This window comes from Squalius cephalus (assembly GCF_949319135.1).
Source record: "Squalius cephalus genome assembly, chromosome: 21".
In the NCBI taxonomy this organism is placed as follows: Eukaryota; Metazoa; Chordata; class Actinopteri; order Cypriniformes; family Leuciscidae; genus Squalius; species Squalius cephalus.
Window position 1 is genome coordinate 14,734,824 of NC_137142.1, and position 20,258 is coordinate 14,755,081.

Genomic DNA, 20,258 nt, shown 5'->3' on the forward strand with positions numbered 1-20,258 from the left:
GCTTAAAAGGACACAGAACGTTCGAACGGTTTACACACCATTTACACATGGTAGGGAGTACACACTAACATTTTGAAAATACAAACATTTTCATTAATCTGAAAATGTACATCAGAACGGCTTTACGAACGATTTACACCCAAAGTAGTTCTGCTTGTGTTTCACGAATGAGGCCCATTGACTTATTACACTAGTAGCCTACAACATGATATGAGACAGGCTTCTTGTTATCCATATTGTCTGTGTTAATGTCCATCATGCAGGTCGAACATGCTCCGAGAACATGAATGAGTGCCAGTCCAGACCCTGCCTTAATGGGGGCACCTGCATTGATCTGGTCAATAACTACATTTGTATCTGTCAACTCGGTAAGTAAATTGTTAGCACACTGTTCCAAAACAACAAATACATCCTGAGCTGAGAGCATTCAGCTGTGCTACACCATATATGATTTAAAGAACTTGATACATAGTACACATTATGTTGAAAAATATCATTGTTCTTGGGAATTGGGAAGGAGCTACAGGTCAATATTTGTAATAATTCCCCAGGAACCATCTAGACTTTAGTGAAGATGTTATCTCCACAGCTCACATGCATCTTTACTGTAGATGTGAAGCTTTATTGGGTCCCAAGAAACATGTCCAGTGTGACTCATGCTCCCTGTTTTCAAGATAATCTACCAGCCAAGGGGGAAGAGTATCCATCAGTGTAAATTTTCTAGTGTTTATTAAAACGGCCTCTCTTTAATTCTCTCAAACATGATGGTGACAGAAAACAGACCTCCATCTTGTCAGGACAGGTCTCATTAGAGGGCACGATTCTTACGGGAGATGGTGTGGTGTTGGGGGATTTGATCAGGTTAGAACCTTAAAAATTCATTTAGATTTCGGAATTCAACATTCAAGATCGAATCTTAAAATAATAAGTGATGGGAAGCCATTTTCGAAGGCCTGTTCTCAGGAAACAATGCCTGAAAATCTCAGCATTTCATTTTAAAGGGTTACTGCTAAACCTTCCAGAAATCATATTTTCCTATCTCAGGAGTATCAAGTACCAAGGCTGTAACACCCAACTACCTTAAACACTTCTATACAGCAGTGGCCCAAAGTTATATACAGCCTTGCAAAATTGACATCTTTACCCTTTATTCAAATATTATTTAAAATGTTTTAAAGATTTTGTTAAGCATATTGTATATTTGTGCTTGGAGTCGATTGTTAGGTCACTCTTTAGTTTAAAGGAGACATATCATGCTTTTAAATCGTTCCTTTTTACATATAAATCATACATTTGTAGTCTATATAAAGCGGAACTGCAATGCTTGGGTCTGAATTCCTCATTATTATAGCTCCACAGGCCCCTTTTCTACCCCTTTTCTGATGTGCGTCTGAGAGCAACTTGTTTTGGTGCGGTCTCTTTAAATACAATTGAGACACTTCATACCCCGCCCCCTCTCCAGGTGACACTCGGTTCAACTCCACCCCGTATCTCCAGAGATACGATTATCTAGCTGCACAGAAACTTTTTATTCACACGTTATTAACAAAATGTCAACAACGGAAGACTTGTCCAGCCAGCCTTACATGTTTGAGCCAGAGTCGGAGCCGGAGCGAAATGAAAATGAAGACGACGAACCTGCAGAACAACGTCTTCATATGGATGTATCGCAATGGTGTGTTACTGTATTTACACATGAAACTTTGGTCTTCCGACCTTTTACCACCGTGTCGATTTATTTTGATTAATATGTGCGAGGGAGAGAGAGCAAGACAGCGTCTAGTTTGGAGACGGTGTCTTGTTTACATTTTCGCCTGGCTCCGAAGAGAGAGAGAGTGCGTGCGCGCGACCGGGTCTCTCTCTCTATGCTCGTTCTTTCAGTTAAACATGTTACAAGCGCGGCAGTTCATCTACATTAGACGGTGTAATGAAGCGTGTGGGTTACTACATCCAACAACCGAACATTTTAACTTACCCTCTCGTAACTTCTGCATCTTTTAGCTTGGACTACAAAATTGCAGCGAGAAATAAAAATGGCGGATTGCTCAAAGTGTTGGGCTGGAAGTCAATGTCCTTATTTGGCAGTTCCGCTGCAAATACTGTGACGTAATAGTTCACAAAACGTCATAGATAACAGAAAAATGGAACAGGTTGAAAAATAAGGCCAAACCAGAATATAAAGATATCAACGAAGCACCTGAAGAGAATAATTTCAACTTTTCTGTACTTCTAAACACTCCAAATATACAACAAAATGCATTTAAGGGCTAAAAAAGTGGATTTAGCATGATATGTCCCCTTTAAGGTCCAATACTCACTAAATATTAACTACGACTTTTGCCACAATAAACTCCTTATTACTGCTTATTGATATTTAGTAAAGTAGTTATGTTTAGTCATTATGTAGGTGTAGCAAGGTTAGATGTTGTGGGAAGAAGGAGGCGGGAACCGGTGAACATAAACGTAAAATAAACAAATACAAAACGAAAGTAAAGGCAGCAGTCGTCCGTGAGGGACGTTCACATAATACAGAAACATAACATCAAATAAAATCCAGGCCTGGCCTCTCTCGTCCTTCACCGCCGTCGCTCCTCCTTTTATGCTTCCGCTCCTCCGTGAGAGATACGAGACCGGTGCGTCGCACAGGTGTCGCTCATCAGCAATCACGCCACCGGCCTCGCGTCGTTCTCCCACGGCCCTCGGCCTCGTCCTGCTCGCCACAGTAGGATTAAGGGATGTAGAATATGGTCATTAATATGTGCTCTATACTTATAAACAGCCAATGTCCTGGTAATATGCATGTTATTAACAGTTAATAGTCAGAATTGGACCCTAAACTGAAGTGTTACCAATTGTTTTATTTGTATTAACGCAATGAAACTATTTGTGATGACATAATGTTTGACCATCTGTCATGCAAAGAAGTTCTGAACACATGCAAAAAGAAGAGCTAACCAACTAAATATTAATAACTGATTGTAGTCAATGTATTTTGTAGTCAATGTATGCTTACTGTTAGCTTTTTGTTTTTCTATGCATTTTTTTCACATAGTATTTGCCTACTTTTGCCAAATAATTTGTCAGATAAATAACTTAACCAAGTTTAGTGTTTTGTTCTTCCCTCATATACACATATATACATACTGGATATTATATCTATTAAACTATAATGATGAATGCAGGCATGCAAATTAATTGGCTGATACTCTGACAATGTAGGCACTTGATTGATTAGCATTTACATTTATTCTAAAATGAATTAAATTTGCCAAATATATTAGTTAAATCTATGAAATAAAGAGTTTATGAAAGACATGGTGCCATAAGGCAGAACAACGATTAAAAAAAAAACAGTGCAGCACAAACACAATTTAGTAAGAACCTTAACATGAATGCAGATTATAAGATGTGCAATACTCTCAAACACAAATTTTTCATCTCAGTCCTGTCTGCTGGGCCGTTGATGTGCAACAGGTTGGGTGAACTGAGTGGGCTTTCTGGCAAAAATGGAGCTAGTTTTAGTCTCTGCATCCTCCTACAAAGCTGACAAGTATGCATTTTGCATATCAGGAAATGACAGAAAATAAGTGCAGTCTCAATAATCCCTCGGTAAGTGTTTGAATCATAGCCCCCAGGAAAATAAAAGGATATAAGCTGCCACCATGCTGCGGAAACGACTGATTTCTAGATAAGAGGTAGTCATGAGAGTATGGTGATTTGATGACGTTATTTGATGGTAAGGGTTATTCACAGTACCAAGAACAACTTCAGGTGCATATAATGGCAGATTATATTTAAACCGACATTTTCCGAAAGGGCGCACGATGATCCTGTTCATGATCCTACAGTGTGATCATACCAAAGCGTCATTTGCATCATTTTCCAATCCTTTACCCTCAGTGTTTTCCCATACATTTGAGAATAGCAGGAGATATTATCGTTGTGTTCTTATAAAATATTGAATGACCCCATGCTAGCCCGATATTTTCAATTTTTTTTCTTTCTGTTAAGGCTATTTGTGATTTAATTGTATATGTTTAAAGCTTTATATATGGTACTGTTCATGTTAATATAATTATTGTATTTCTCTCCTCTGAGTGCAGTGTGACATTTTATTACTGGCATCCTCTGTGAACTGCAATGTCAGGTCTTTCGTTTAATTATTTCACATCTATATTCTCTTGGCATCCCGCTCGCCCCTGAGAGGGAACGTGTTCTCATTACCCTCACGGTTCAGAAGACCAATAAATACAAATGCTTGTTCTTATAATCCTTCAGCAGACCTGTATGTGCAAGGAGCTATGTATGTAATTATATTTTAATGGGCTTTGTCATCCGGTGTGGATTAAAATGTTGGTTTCTCAGAATATTGCCTTGATAGGTGAGCTGTTGGCCGATGTTGCTTGTAGTCTGTGTCTACGTTCTGTTGCAAAAGGCATTGCAAGTCACTGAAACATGTATTCTGTCTTATAGAGTAGGTAAATACCAAGGAAGTTAATCTTAATGGCAGATAGCAAGATTTTTTAAAACAGATTTTTTAAAACACTTAATATGTGAGTTTTAATCATATTTCGTGCTGTATTCTGTCAGGAAATAAAATAAGTTTACCTTTTAGGGAACAACAGTCTGACACTCGGATATAGAATTATAATATTAATTATTTTTCAATGAAGCCTCCAAACATAACAGTTCAAACCCCCCAAATTTTCCACATTCTAGGAAAGTGTGGTCGATAATTTTTCAAATTTTCAATAGCTAAATTCTAAACTCTGTTTTATTTTTAAAGTATCCCGCTGGCTGCACCAGAACAGGTGCTGCACATGACCTATGGGCTGTAGTTTGGACACCCTTGAAGTGGGCTTTTTGAAAATAAAAGTGTATTTTTGGAGTGTTTGGTACTTAGCTGCTTTGTGGGAGTGAGAATAGCTCACAGCCCTGTATCAGAAATCCCATTTGGAAAAGGCAGCACTGTACGTGTGACATTCCTTCATGCTACATTAACTTCTCGGTGAATTGCACGCACAATTGGTTGTTAAATACCGCTTACGTGCTTTGGCAGAAGTGCTGGCTGTCCATTAATGACTCTTTTTCCAAACATGTGGCAGTTGAAGAGATTGTTAGGTTGATTTATGCATTCGCACGCTTAAGATTTATAATGATTTTCAGAACACTGACAGTGGATCTTGTACCTGTGACAGTGCTTGTCTTTTTTGATCTGATTTAACTTCACTTCAGATGAGTCATGCTTAGGGTTCGGGTAGGAGAAACCGATGCTAGATTGTCTGTCAGCACAGAAGGGCACATGTTACCTGGGGTGTTTCCGTGATGTGTTTAATCTCTCATTTCCTCCGCTTTGATAATGATTGAATGCATGAGAACATAATAAGATGGTTGATGCTGAATTTATGATATTGAGCATGTTTACATGCACATTCTTAACACAACTATGCTTAATAAGCAGATAATGCGTGTGGTCATGTAAACACATTAACTCCGTTTTCTGTATGGGAGTAAAGTCATAAATGGCTTATGCACACACTGATCGACACAACATTTTTTCGCCCAGCCATTATCCTGCGTTCTGTCGGCTTGAAGTGCGCATGTCTGGCTATGTGACAGGAAAGTGTCCTTAAAGGGTTAGTTCACCCAAAAATGAAAATTCTGTCAGTAATTACTCACCCTCATGTTGTTCCAACCGCGTAAGACCTTCGTTCATCTTCGGAACACAAATTAAGATATTTTTGATGAAATCTGAGAGTTGTCTCACTCCTCCATAGGCTGCTATGTGACCGAAACTTGCTGGCCCAGAAAAGTCATCAAAGAGATCGTTAATATAGTCCATGTGACTCCAGTGGCTCAATCTTAAGTATATCAAGCGACGAGAATACTTTTTGTGCGCAAAAACAAACAAAAATAACGACTTTATTCCACTTTTCATTTCCTTCTCTCTGGGCCTCTAGTTGGTTCGCGTAGTCTTTTTGCGTAGCGCGTCTGTGTTCACGTCACCACGTAGGCTCACTATTGGCCGACGCCGGTCATGTGTGTGATGCGTGATGACGTGCAACACAGACGCGCAGCGCAAAAACACTACGAGGCCCAGAGAGAAGGAAATGAAAAGTGGAATAAAGTCGTTATTTTTGTTTGTTTTTGCGCACAAAAAGTATTCTCGTCGCTTGATATACTTAAGATTGAGCCACTGGAGTCACTTGGACTATATTAACGATCTCTTTAATAACTTTTCTGGGCCAGCAAGTTTCGGTCACATAGCAGCCTATGGAGGAGTGAGACATAGCTCTGATTTCATCAAAAATATCTTAATTTGTGTTCCGAAGATGAACGAAGGTCTTACGCGGTTGGAACAACATGAGGGTGAGTAATTACTGACAGAATTTTCATTTTTGGGTGAACTAACCCTTTAAGGTGCGTCACATTAGCTATATTTCAGCAAAAATTTTAAAAAGAATTACATATTTTAGGTAATATAATCTGACTATTTTATGATTACTTTTAAATTACATTTGACCTAACTCATTTCTCACATTGAATAATATTGTGTATTCTCATCTTTGTTATCAATAACATGAAGTGCGTTAAACATTATGTCAGGTTTTCCCAGACTGGGGTTCATGATGGAACTGCAGGGGATTGGTGAAAAGATAACATTTTAAAATAATAAAAAGTTATAATAAAAACAATACATGGTTAAATGACTTACAGTACTAAGTGATAATTCACAGAATATAATCTAAAATATAATCTAATTACAAGTACTTAATTTTTGGAATCTGATTATGTAATCCAGATTACATGTAATCAGTTACCCAGCAATGTTTTTTGAACATCACATCTCACATAACAAATGCAATACTTTGAGTCATATACATGAGTGATTAGGTTTTGATGTCACTACCGGGAATAAACTGATTTATTAATAAAGACTTGTAAACGTGGTTTACTTGTGCTGCCGGGTTATTGGTTTCCATGCGATCCGGGACAACGAGTTCATTTAATATGATTATTTTTGGAAGTTAAGCGTATTGGTATGATTGTAAACATGTTCATTGATGCTCATTGCCGGTTGAAGTTATTAAGACTGTAATTTGTTTAATTATTGGCATTGTGCATCAGTTTGCCACGTTTCCAACGGGTATTGATCAAATATTACCCCATGTGGGCGTGCTTTATTTATAACAAAGGTTATCGACATGCTCGTCTATCAGTGGCATGTGGACACTGTATCTGCACCAGCAGACAAATGTGATATAGATCGGCACAACAGGGCTTTATGTGCAGATTCAGTCTATTAGCATACAGGCCAGCAGGTAGTCTGCCAGAGGAATCGATGGCTTCATAAATCTGAGTCAGAAAGGGTGTCTTCTCTTCACAAAACATAAAAAGCCATTAACATCCCATGGAAATGTGCCGTTTTGCAGTTCTGCTAACAATCTTCAAGAAATTTGAAAAAGTGGTGCCTAAAATGGGAGAAGTGCAATATTGTTCTGTTTGGCATTGCTGTAGAAAAAAGAAAGTGAAATGCATCTCTGGGAGTCTTAATCTGTCCTGATTTCAGGCTTCTGAGGGAAGGTTTGCTCGGGGGACATGAACCTCAGTGAACCTCAGCTGAGCCAGAAACACTCTGAAATGTGGGGAAATAGAGAATAGAAAGAATATCACCTGCATTTGTGAGGAAGGTCAGTTTAAATGTTCAGAATAATACCAAATAACTATATTATATTATATTATATTATATTATATTATATTATATTATATTATATTATATTATATTATATTATATTATATTATATTATATTATATTATAAATCAGTGATTCTCAATTGGTTTGGCCATGGGACCCACATTTTCCCATGGTCATTAAGCCACAACCTTTTTACAACCTTATATATGTATATGTATATGTATATGTATATGTATATGTATATGTATATGTATATATATATATATATATATATATATATATATGTGTGTGTGTGTGTGTGTGTGTGTGTGTGTGTGTGTGTGTGTGTGTGTGTGTGTGTGTGTGTGTGTATCAAAATGTATAAATATATGTCATGATCTCTGTGTTTCTCTTTGAAATTTTGTTTCACTTTCTGTGTCATGTGTTTTTTTCACCTTGATTGGTTCCTCAGGTGTCCCCTTGTTACCTTGTTAGCCTCATGTGTGTATATATAGCCCTTGTGTGTCTCCTGTTCTTGGTCAGTCATTGGTTTGGCCTGTTGCTGTGAGGTTTGGATTTCCCTCGTGGTTCTAAGCTCTCTTGTGTTCGCTGTTTCCTGTCCTTTGTTTTTATTTGTGTTTTTGTTTGCTCATTAAATAATTTGGATTTGGATCCTCGTCTCTCCTGTCACCTTTATCCTCTGTCGTCACTATATATATAAAAAATGATCCTATAAAAATTATAATAAATAAATTATAATAAACCCACAAACAAACACACACACACACACACACACACACACACACACACATACACACACACACACACACACACTGTACTGTCCCACTTTACTTAACAAACACATAAATTGTAAGAATACGACTAATACTGATGAATAAATGGTATTGAAATGTAAGGAAATCCCAAACTCGTTTTTATTAATAAAATAGGCTAGTTAATAAGTATGAGCCACCACAGTCATTTAAAAATATACAAAATAACACAAAGTGAAAATAAAGTGGCATTTTGGGGTTACGGAAACAACAGTTACAATGATAAATACACAATACTTACATGAACTGTTAATGAAACATATGAAAACTGCTCCTGATGAATAGAATGAACATCATACCTGCATGCAGATCCTTCCCAGCTTACACAAATTACCATTCACGTAATTTAATTTTGCGCTTTATTTACAATAAAAATATATACAGTGTGCGCCGCCGCATTTGTGTTTAATTTAGATTAAAAAGTTAAAAATGTAATATTCCGTATGCAAGCTAATGGTGTAGTTGAGTAATTTTTTGCTAAATAGGTAACATACCAAATATCCCCCCAAAACACAGCATAAATGAATAGTTGGTAAGTAAATAAAAAAGAAAATATGTATATATCATTTGTATTTAAAATTATACAATCGCTCCGAACGGACCCTGAAGACCATGAGTGTAGTGGGAAATGAGGGTTCATTGAAGAGTGTATGCTACGAGCACAGTATAAAGTCTGACAAGACAGGAAAGTTTGTTTCCTTTAGTCTCCTTTATATTAATAGCAAAAGTTTCAAACACTTTATTTCCCTTGACTGTCTGAACTGCCTGCACCAGTGGTATTTTCCACAAGTGCCAGAGATTAAAGAGCTGGGCTACCTTGCATCATTATTCTATGCAGCTAGTGTGCATTTCATTTGTTGCTGATTATTTTAAAGTGTTTTATGCCACTATATCAATAAGCACATCTTCATTAGTCTACCACCACTTATTCTTGACATGTCTGAGCGATTGCTAGTGATGTCCTATGCAAATGAGAACCTCATATACACTTCTTCAAGGACGATAGAAGTGTAGACGTTTCATAGATGTTTCTTGCCATTATGATGTTTTAGTGGTACACATCAATCCATTGCATATGCAGAATTTACACCACTTTATTTTAAACTACATGATAGGTTTTAAGAAAATTTTAATATAAGACTGTGGTTTGATCTTACAACAAGGTGACTAGCTTCATAATGTATCTGCTAAAGGCTGTTTACTTCAGATTTTCACTTGTGTCAGTAGAGAGACAGTATAAGTTGGAGTAGACGGACCATTCGTGGGAAAATGAATGGAAGAAACTGCAACTCCTAATATGGCAGCTGTATAAATTGGAGTTGTGAGCCTTTTTGATACACTCATAGGGGGGGAAAAGGTTTAATGTGGTTTAATATGGAACCTCAGGTGTGGTTTAATATGGAACCTCAGGGTTCTTGACTGAATTTTAAATAACCCTTTATGCCAAAAATGTTCTATATAAGGAGAAATGTCTTAAACGATTGTATGTTTAACATGTTTTTTTTTGTTTGTTTTTTTTTTATTGCGTGATAAAGTATGTTTACTTGATGTTCAAATTCATAACATTTTATCAAAATAAAACATTTATCAAAGCAAAATGAATTCAAACTAAATCCATAAAATTATCCCTTGATGGTTCCATATATGATGGTTCTAAAAGGTTGTATTTGTGAATTGCTTGACAGAACCCTTCAAGGTTCTATTTAGAACCATTTCTTCTTGTGTAGGATAATTTTATAAAATCTTTTGGCTGATTTGAAGTGTATTATTGGAACGTATCTTGACAAACAGTTTTGGAGATTTTAGGGCCCTATTTTAACGATCTAAGCGCATGGTCTAAAGGACACGGCCCAAGTGCACTTAGAGCGTGTCCAAATCCACTTTTGCTGGTTTAACGACGGGAAAAATGGTCGTTGCACCCGGCGCATGGTCTAAAAGGGATGTCCCTATTCTCTTAATGAGTAATGGGTGTGTTTTGGGCATAACGTGCAATAAACCAATCAGAGTCTCATCTCCCGTTCCCTTTAAAAGCCAGTTCAGACGAGACCACTTTGGCAAGTTTACTTGAGTTTATTGAACACAATTTATCTTTGGCGGTATGGTTCCTTATGGGGGTTCTTGCTCCATAATTAATGACATACGTAGCTTTAGCATTAACCCCCCTATGGAACCATCAGCTTGAGCAATACACAGATGATTAAGACAGTTTAGTAATGTCATACGCCGTGGTTTAACATGTAGACGTAGCAGTGAAGTCCGGGACGTCTATACTGTAGCTTGCTATTAGGAAGGGTGTGTCTCTCACGATGATGTCCGTGACTCTAAACAGAAACAGAGAAGACAACAGCAAAGAAAATGCACAGAAATATGCTTGATACTTTTAGTGGTGAGGGTGGAGGGGTTGCGAGCAGTTTAAGCATATTTCCCGGGCGGAAGTGCCGCGTATATATCCTTCCGGTCTAATAGGAGAACGGTAGTGATTGGAGCGATTTGACAGCTGACCGCGTCAGCTGATCGCAGCCTATGCCTACGTGGCCTGTCTGAACTGACGCTGTGCTCGATTTGCGCTCGCGCCATGGTGGATTGCTTACATGGCGGAATTTGCAAGCGGAAAATCTCTAGCGAGGAAACGGATCTGCTCGTGCGTGAGGTTAAAGCGCACAGGCAAACCATCTACGAGACAAAGTGTACGCACGTTGTGGACCCGCCTATAGGCGCTCATTACTTGCGCCATTGACTTAAGACCAGGTTTCAGTTGGTCAAAGGTGCAGTCTATTTCAGTTGCCTCAAAATAGCAACGCGCCAAAAATCTGCCTTCTCAGACCAGCACGCCCATTTGTGCGAAAATGCATTTGCTGTTTAAACAATGTGGCACAGGACGTGAAAATGATAATTGCGTTGGGCTGAAACTAGCAAAAAACACTTGCGTCGCGCTTGGATCTGCATTGCACCGGGTGTATGATAGGGCCCATAGTCTTTCAGCTATACAGGAGCTCTTATGCCTGTATAGAAAACAGCAGGGATGTTAGTAAGATGGCTAGCGAGTTGACTGTTTTGCCTTAAAGGGACTTTGATGGAGCACCTTGAATCAGTTGTATCGTCGTTCCCCTACGTTAAATCAGATGGCTTTCCAAAGAAACCATCTACCCTCATCTGTAAAAGTGTAATCCTGAGGGTGAACCTTCTTACACGATGTGTACACCTGTTATCTAAAACACACTGACAATAATGAAGGGCCCCTCTGGCTGTTCAGTAATCCCTTGTGTTGCTTCCAGAGCTGTGGTGACGGTGTTGTTAGGCTCCTCAGTCATGACAGATCTCTAGGTGGAACTGACAAAGTCCTCCCTGTATAACATGTTGGATCTCCTGCAGAGCTCTAATAGGATCACATTTCTTCATGGTTAAAGAAGATATACAAAGGTTTTTAACCTTGAGCACTCTGACTTGTGTCTTGCTAATGGTTGTTGCTATGGGCTATTGAGGCAGAGAGTACTGCTATAGTTACATTCTAGTTGCCAAATGTATTAGTTTCTGAATGCTACGCTGTGTCCGAAATTGCATACTACATGTAGGTACAAATTTCAGTCTGAATTTACTTTGCAACCGTTAAAAAAGGATGGTCTATATAGGATGAATATGGGTAGTATGAATGAAATTCGGACGTACTACATCGGCCATGTTGTTACTGTCATGTGACCGACAAGCGTTAGTTGCATCGCTTCAGTCCCATTCATAAATCCTCTCCCGTGGCCTCGTGGGATAGTAAAGTGTTCATCGAATGAACACTTCAGGATCTTGGAGGAATTAGTAGGTCATCCGGGGACTTTTTTACTCTCCAAAGTAATACTTTACCATTCAAAAGTTTAGGGTCAAATTTTGAAGGCTGTATTTATTTGATTAAAACAGAGTAAAAAAAAATCTTTATGATATGAGTGTAATAAAATAGAAAACTGTTATTTTAAATATAATTCCCTATGATGGAAAAGCTAAATTTTCAGCATCATTACTCCAGTCTTCAGTCACATGATCCTTCAGAAATCATTCTAAGATGCTGATTTGACGTTAAATAAACCTCTCTTATACAGTTGTTCAAAATGGTTGTGCTGCTACTGTGATCATTTTTTTCAGGATTCTTTGATTAATAGAAAGTTGAAAATAAGAGCATTTATTTGAATTATACATTTGTAGTAACTATACATATCTTTACTGTCACTTTTGATCAATTTAATGAATCATTGCTGAATAAAAGTCTAAAACAAAGCAAAATCATTTGAACTGTTGCATTGATAGATTTTAGATGGCCTTTGTGTGTGTGTGTGTGTGTGTGTGTGTGTGTGTGTGTGTGTGTGTGTGTGTGTGTGTGTGTGTGTGTGTGTGTGTGTGTGTGTGTGTGTGTGTGTGTGTGTGTGTGTGTGTGTGTGTGGTCCAATCTGAGTGCATGAGTATCAGTGTGAAGATGATTTTGCTTTGACCTGGGCTGTCCCTGGATTTGTCACTGGCTTGCTTAATGCAATAAATCAGAGAGGCAATGACTGCCTCTTATTAAACATGATTAAATGATCCAGTGGGTTGAGTCTGTGTGTGCCCGCGGAGCTTTCAGAATCAATAACAACCCTGTAAAGCTTCTTTTGAGTGGAAAACAAAGTCCTACAAATCCTAATTGCCTGTGGGATTAAACTAACCAAGGGGACTGTAGTAATGACTCTGTTCTGCTGTGCACGCTTTGGCAGCCATCTCTGTGAGATAAATCAAAAGAGATATAAATCAGGTTCTGCTAGAATGCAACTGTGTGAAGAGCAGAATATGTACAGGTGACTTAAAGGGATAGTTCACCCAAAAATGAAAATTATCCTATGATTTACTCACCCTCAAGCCATCCTAGGTGTACATGACATTCTTCTTTCAGACGAATACAATCAGAGTTACAGTGCATCCGGAAAGTATTCACAACGCTTCACTTTTTCCACATTTTGTTATGTTACAGCGTTATTCCAAAATGGATTAAATTAATTATTTTCCTAAAAATTCTACAAACAATACCCCATAATGACAACGTAAAAGGAGTTTGTTTGAATTCTCTGCAAATGTATTCAAAAGAAAAAAAAAACAAAGACAAAGAAGAAAAAAAAAAAAAATCACATGCACATAAGTATTCACAGCCTTTGCTCAGTATTTTGTTGAAGCACCTTTGGCACCAATTACAGCCTCAAGTCTTTTTGAGTATGATGCTACAAGCTTGACACACCTATTTTTGGGCAGTTTCTCCCATTCTTCTTTGCAGAACCTCTCAAGCTCCATCAGGTTGGATGCTGAGCATTGGTGCACACTGCACAGCCATTTTCAGATCTCTCCAGAGATGTTCAATCAGGTTCAAGTCTGGGCTCTGACTGTGGGCCACTCAAGGACATTCACAGAGTTGTCCTGTAGCCACTCCTTTGTTATCTTGGCTGTGTGCTTAGGGTCATTGTCCTGTTGGAAGATGAACCGTCACCCCAGTTTGAGGTCCAGAGCGCTCTGGAGCAGGTTTTCATCAAGGATGTCCCTCTACATTGCTGCATTCATCTTTCCCTCGATCCTGGCTAGTCTCCCAGTTCCTGCCGCTGAAAAACATCCCCACAGCATGATGCTGTGCACCATACTTCACTGTAGGGATGCTATTGGCCAGGTGATGATCGGTGCCTGGTTTCCTTCAGACATGATAATTTGCCATTCAGGCCAAAGAGTTCAATCTTTGTTTCATCAGACCAGAGAATTCTGTTTCTGATGGTCTGAGAGTTCTTCAGGTGCCTTTTTGGCAAAATCCAGGCGGGCTGGCATGTGCCTTTTACTGAGTGGCTTCCATCTGGTCACTCTACCATACAGGCCTGATTGGTGGAGTGCTGCAGAGATGGTTGTTCTTCTGGAAGGTTCTCCTCTCTCCACAGAGAAACGCTGGAGCTCTGTCAGAGTGACCATCGGGTTCTTGGTCACCTCCCTGACTAAGGCCCTTCTCCCCCGATCGCTCAGTTTGGCCGGGCGGCCAGCTCTAGGAAGAGTCCTGTTGTTCCAAACTTCTTCCATTTATGGATGATGGAGGCCACTGTTCTCATTGGGACTTTCAATGCTCTAGAAATTTTTCTGCACCCTTCCCCAGATCTGTGCCTCGATACAATCCTGTCTCGGAGGTCTACAGACTATTCCTTGTGCCTTTCCAAATCATGTCCAATCAACTGAATTTACCACAGATGGACTCCAATCAAGTTGTAGAAACATCTCAAGGATGATCAGTGGAAACAGGTTGCACCTGAGCTCAATTTTGAGTGTCATGGCAAAGGCTGTGAATACTTATGTATATTGTACATGTGATTTTTGCGTTTTTTTTTTTTTTTAATAAATTTGCAAAGATTTCAGACAACTTTCACGTTGTCATTATGGGTTATTGTTTGTAGAATTTTGAGGAAAATAATTAATTGAATCCATTTTGGATTATATTCCTTTTAATATAATATATTTTTATTTTTTTTATATAAATTAAAAAAATCATTCCGGAAACACTCTCCCTGTCATTCACTGGTCAGATAAGGATATAGCTCCACCCTACACTCAAGGCATTATTAAGCAAGGAATGTAAGGTATGGGAATGGTCAAGTAAGCAATGTTTTGATAGACCACAGTGTTTACACTTATCATGGAAATTCTTCCTTAAATCTCATGCATATTAAGATGGGACAGGAGAAAATATCTTAACATCGGAAGAAATTACACACAACACCACCAGTAAGCATTTGTGCAAACCTGTGCTAATCCATTTAGATTTAGTAATTTAATTGTATTCTCATTCTTTTATTTATTTAGTTTATTAGCAATTGTTTTATTTTTGTTTTCTTTTCTTTTGTTGCCTGATTGAATCTGAATGCACCCAAGAATCAATAACGCTGATTAATTGCATTGTTACCATGGCAGCAGCCACATATGCAAACAGCATCTCTGGTTTGATAACGTCGGCCTGCTTGTTAAACCAACTAAATTACCCCAAGTCATTTATATCATTAAGTTGAGGGGGGAAATAAATCCTTACAATTTGCCAATAATTTCTTGGCTCAGTCAATGCCCTACCTGTGAGACACATTGCTGATTAAACCTTGATTGCGGGCGAGGACTGCTATGCATTATTAATGAAGTCAGGATAATTGTCAGATTTTATGACATGGGGAGAGGTAGAAATTGGTTCCATGGTCAGTTTGAGGAATGATGAGAATTTGCCCACACCGATGGTGCTGATGGCCCAGCATTAGTCACGGGCCTCCTGCAGCCTTAGCCTGTGACAGAGCTAATGATAGTCATTTTGTAGCGTGACCATGCACTGGAAAGCATTTATGGCAGCATAAAATGTCAGAAAATTTGAGTCCTGCACTTTCCTCTACTTCATGCCTTTTAGCTTTTCTACCTTTTTTAATTTTTTTTTTTTTTTATATAAGCTATGTGAGGAATAATTTAGAATAGGATGTGTTTAATGAAAACATTTTAAGATCAGCTGTTTCAAATGTTCCTCATATGCTAGCTTTAAACGTAGAATATATCCCAAAATCAACCTATTTTAAGGTAGTTGTCAAATGCAGATTTCAAAAACAGAAAAGTATTGATACGAAATGGTTCCTAATGTAATGAACAAGCGTCATTTCACCTAATATTTGAATGTGCAGTGTTTTTATTTTCTAACTTGACTATCAGGCTGCTTAGCTACATGCTAACATCAGATGTGAGCTTGTCTAGTTGTGTATCAAGTTAGAGCCCATTATTGTGCCCATTAAGTGGAGTTGGAAATATCATAATTACAAGTTTGAAATACATGAATGACCAAGCAAAGTGGAGAAACTCTGAATTATAGATGATACACGAGCCACTAAGTTGTGGCGTCATGAGGGATGTATCAGTTAGTTGTAAGTAAGTTGGTTGTAAATGGTAATGAATTGATTTGCAAAGTTATTTTATAGTTAAGTTATGTTTGTTCTGTCGTTTCTGTTCTGATCTGATCTATTTAGTCAGGTCCGCATTGTTTTGTTTTGTTCAGGCCACTTCTGTGTTATTTTTCTGATTTGAACGTGTGATCTGTCGTGATAAAGCATGGCTTTCAGCAGGTACAAGCTTCCCAGATGCACTTAAAGGCAGATAATGGCTGCTAAATAAATATTGTTTTAGATGACCTAAAGCTAGGGTGCTTTAAGTGTTATTAGTTATTTTGATAGCATTTGTCATTTTGCTAACTTTCACTACACACACTCTCTTCAAAGCCCAGCTATTCAAGACGCAATCAATAAACCTGAATGTGAAAAATGTAATGTCTGTAATGTCCGAAAAATTTGATATGTGATACCTCAGGACACCCAATTCAATGATAAATGCCAGGTAGTTGGGACATTTTAGCAGTGATGTGAAAATTACTCGGAGCACCTTTTAAGATGTCCCACTTCGATTATGATGCTGCTTTGAAGATGTTTTCCAGTGTGGACATCGAGGCCGCTCAGGAGGTTTTGGTACAGCGCCAGTGTGTCTCAGTTTTGCCTCCATTTCGCTGCAAGCAATTCTGATTTTTGGCACCGATGTTGAGAGAATCCATTTACATCCAAATATGCTTCGTGGGGTTGAGGTCAGGGCATCCACAGCCATCTAACAAACCATTTTAAATGGAAAAACAGCAACCAGAAAGCTTAGAATAATTAACTTTTTTCTTAGAGAAAAAAATGAATAATATATATATAAATATATTATATATAATTTTTTTTTATTTTTTATGTAAAGCTTAAGGGAATTGCCTTAAAAATGAAAAAAAATATTATTTATTTTCCAAACTGTACAGCTGGTACTGTGCTTTTGGGCAGGTAGAGTTCTCCTGGCAAATCCAGATTCATCCTTCAGGCTGGCAGATGGTGATGAGTGATCCATCACTCCAGAGAATGGATTTTAACTGTTCAAGAGTCCAGTAATGGTGAGCTTCACACTTCTACAGCCCACACATGAGCTGGTTTGTGGCTGCACAGCTGTTGAAACTCATTGAACAGTTGTTGAGCTGACTTTGCTTCTAGGAGTTCAGCTGTATGTTAACATTGCTTGCAATCTTACAAGCTTCAGTAGTCAGGGATCATGCACGTTTGGTGTAGTTTTCCACTTCATAGCTGAACCGCTGTTAATAATCCTGAACATTTCTTCTTTGCAATAAGACCTTCAGTTACCCAAGACAGGGCTGGAATTTTGACTGTCCTCAAGGAGGTATTTTATGAGCATGCAAACTATCATAAAAGTCAATGAGTGGTGTGTATGTCAACAACAAAAGGGTCTGAAATTGCAAAATGCTATAATTAAAAGGGTTCACATCTACTTCTGCGCATGTAGTGTACCAGCGGGGTGTGTGGTTTACAGAGGGGCTGATATATTTACTTCATGTCATTCAAATGTAAATTTTAAGGGCACCTACTGAAGTGAAGCAAATTCAATGTGGTTCTGTCTTCTGCACCAATAATTTTACTTTCATTGATCTAGCAGGGGGGTTATGCATGCATGTTCCCTCAGGAATTCATTGCTAAGTAGCTGTTGTAAAAAATGTTTTGATTTATTCAGATTTTCCTATTATGTTACTGCGAGCCAAACTAATCAATACTGTATGTGGCTTGTTAGAGCGCAAGAAGCAAAACAACAAAGATCTAAAAATATGCCCATCTCCTCGAGGAAATTTGTTAACTCAGTGTTGAGTCACATCATTAATGGAATTTTTTGAAATGCAAATATTTGAACACAAGAGAATTAACAAGTTGTGTCCAGCAACTTGCAGGGAAATTATGTTTCTATTCTATTTTATAGTAACATTATCTGGTGAGCTTTAGTTGAGCCTTATACCACATGCCTTCTCATTGCATTACTACACTGAGATCTTTTTGGAATAATAACAGGCAGAATAAGGAGAGAATGGGAGAAAATTGTAGCCTTCACCATTAGGCTTGTCGTACGGTCCCAAAATTCCAGCAGTCGGTACTAACAACAGTAAAATTTCACAGTTCTCGGTACCATAGCAAAAACTGTTCAGTCTACTCTTTTATTTAACTATTTTTAAAATAAAAATATAATTATTATCATTTAAGTAAATAAGTAAATAATTTAATTTAAGTAAATAAAAATATTTGAAGACTACATGCTATTTAAATGTATTAAGTAAACATTGTTTATATAAAGATTAAAAAAAATTATTTATATATATATATATATATATATATATATATATATATATATATATATATATATAATAAAATTAAGGAACAAAGAAACATATTACATAGAACAAGTGGCAGGTCTATTAGTTTGCATTTACACACTTAATACAATTAATACACATCTATTTTGACATACAGCATCAGATTGTTTTGTCCCATCTGTTGCTATAGTTATGTCACTGCCACACTCTTCCAGTCATTTCAGTTTCGCGTTCAATTGCGCATTTAGACACTGTTGTAAATCCAGAAACTTTGCAGTGTACTGAGCAGCATTCACGTGCTCAACAGATACAGTATGTCTGTTATTGGCTGCAATGATCAACGCCTCAAAAGCACGTTGTAAATCGAAACCTTTGATGTTCTTCACAGACCAATTACACAGATACACACAGAGTGTTTGAAAGAAACCAAACCACCTACAAGCGGGTACTGAATATACTCGGTACTCTGTTCCTATGGTAATGCAGAAATACTGGAGTACCAGCTTGGTACCGAAGTACAGGTACTTTTGACACCCCTATACTCACTATGGTGACTGAAGAAAATTAACTACCACCTTTCAATTTCAGATAGAAAATCCAACTGTCTTATTGGCAAAGCCATTGCATCTTTACAGCAGTGTTAACTCTCCAACACGTATTTACATTGGCTGGACAATTATTTTCAGCCTTTTTAGTATGATTTGACCTGAATAAGCCAGATTTTATTGTTGCTGTAATGGAAGTGTCAAGCAAACAGTTTTGGAGATGTTGGACTTTTCCTAGTAAAAGATGTGTACTTGCATGACTAGAATAGCTATTAATTTGGGTAATTGGAAAAATCATAACGAGATCTTTTACATCTCATTCGCTACTAAATTATATTAAAGGGGGATAAGTTTTAGACTTTTGCTGCTTTTCAGATTTTTCTCCTAACAACATACTGCAGCAATCATGCATCTTTCAGTTTGCATATTTTGTAAAAATTCTCCTAAGGAATTTTAGTAGATACTTTTTTTTTATTAACATTTTTGGGACATTATAAGGCATAGTAAGTTATAATGCTGGAGTTAGAATACAACATACAGTATTCTACAAAAACAGGTTTTTGATGAATATTTAGACTGATCTCTGCTCTTTTTAAAGAGCCTCTATGGCCCAGCAAGATCTTTTTTAGGGTTGTAATTTTTGCAGATGTATTGTCCAGAATGTTCTTAGTTGACAGTACAAGTTAGCACACAGGAGAATACAAGAGGCTTTCAAAAGAGGAGCATAGATTAAACTCTAAATAGTGCCAGCATAGCAATCACTCTTTAAATTTAAATAAACATCAATGTCTCTGCAACATGCTCTGAAAGAGGGATGTTGGCAGTTCAGATGCCCCATTGATTGTACTGAAATTCACAGGCCTTGTCTGCTCTAAACAACTGCCTCAGTGTCACTGCCCAATTCACATAGAAGAGGAGATTGGACATTAGCATTACTATTCATATCCTTTGAAAGCCCTTGAGGACATGATCACTCATTTGTG

At 37.8% G+C, this 20,258-nt stretch overlaps 1 protein-coding gene across 1 annotated transcript in view; it reads left to right on the top strand.

Annotated features, from left to right (window-relative positions):
- eys (eyes shut homolog) overlaps window positions 1-20,258 on the top strand; it is a 250,415-nt gene that overhangs the window by 51,023 nt on the left and 179,134 nt on the right. The window contains exon 12 of the mRNA XM_079856231.1: window positions 264-368. Within this exon, the coding sequence (XP_079712357.1) occupies window positions 264-368 (105 nt within the window). The remainder of the gene's footprint in view (window positions 1-263; window positions 369-20,258) is intronic.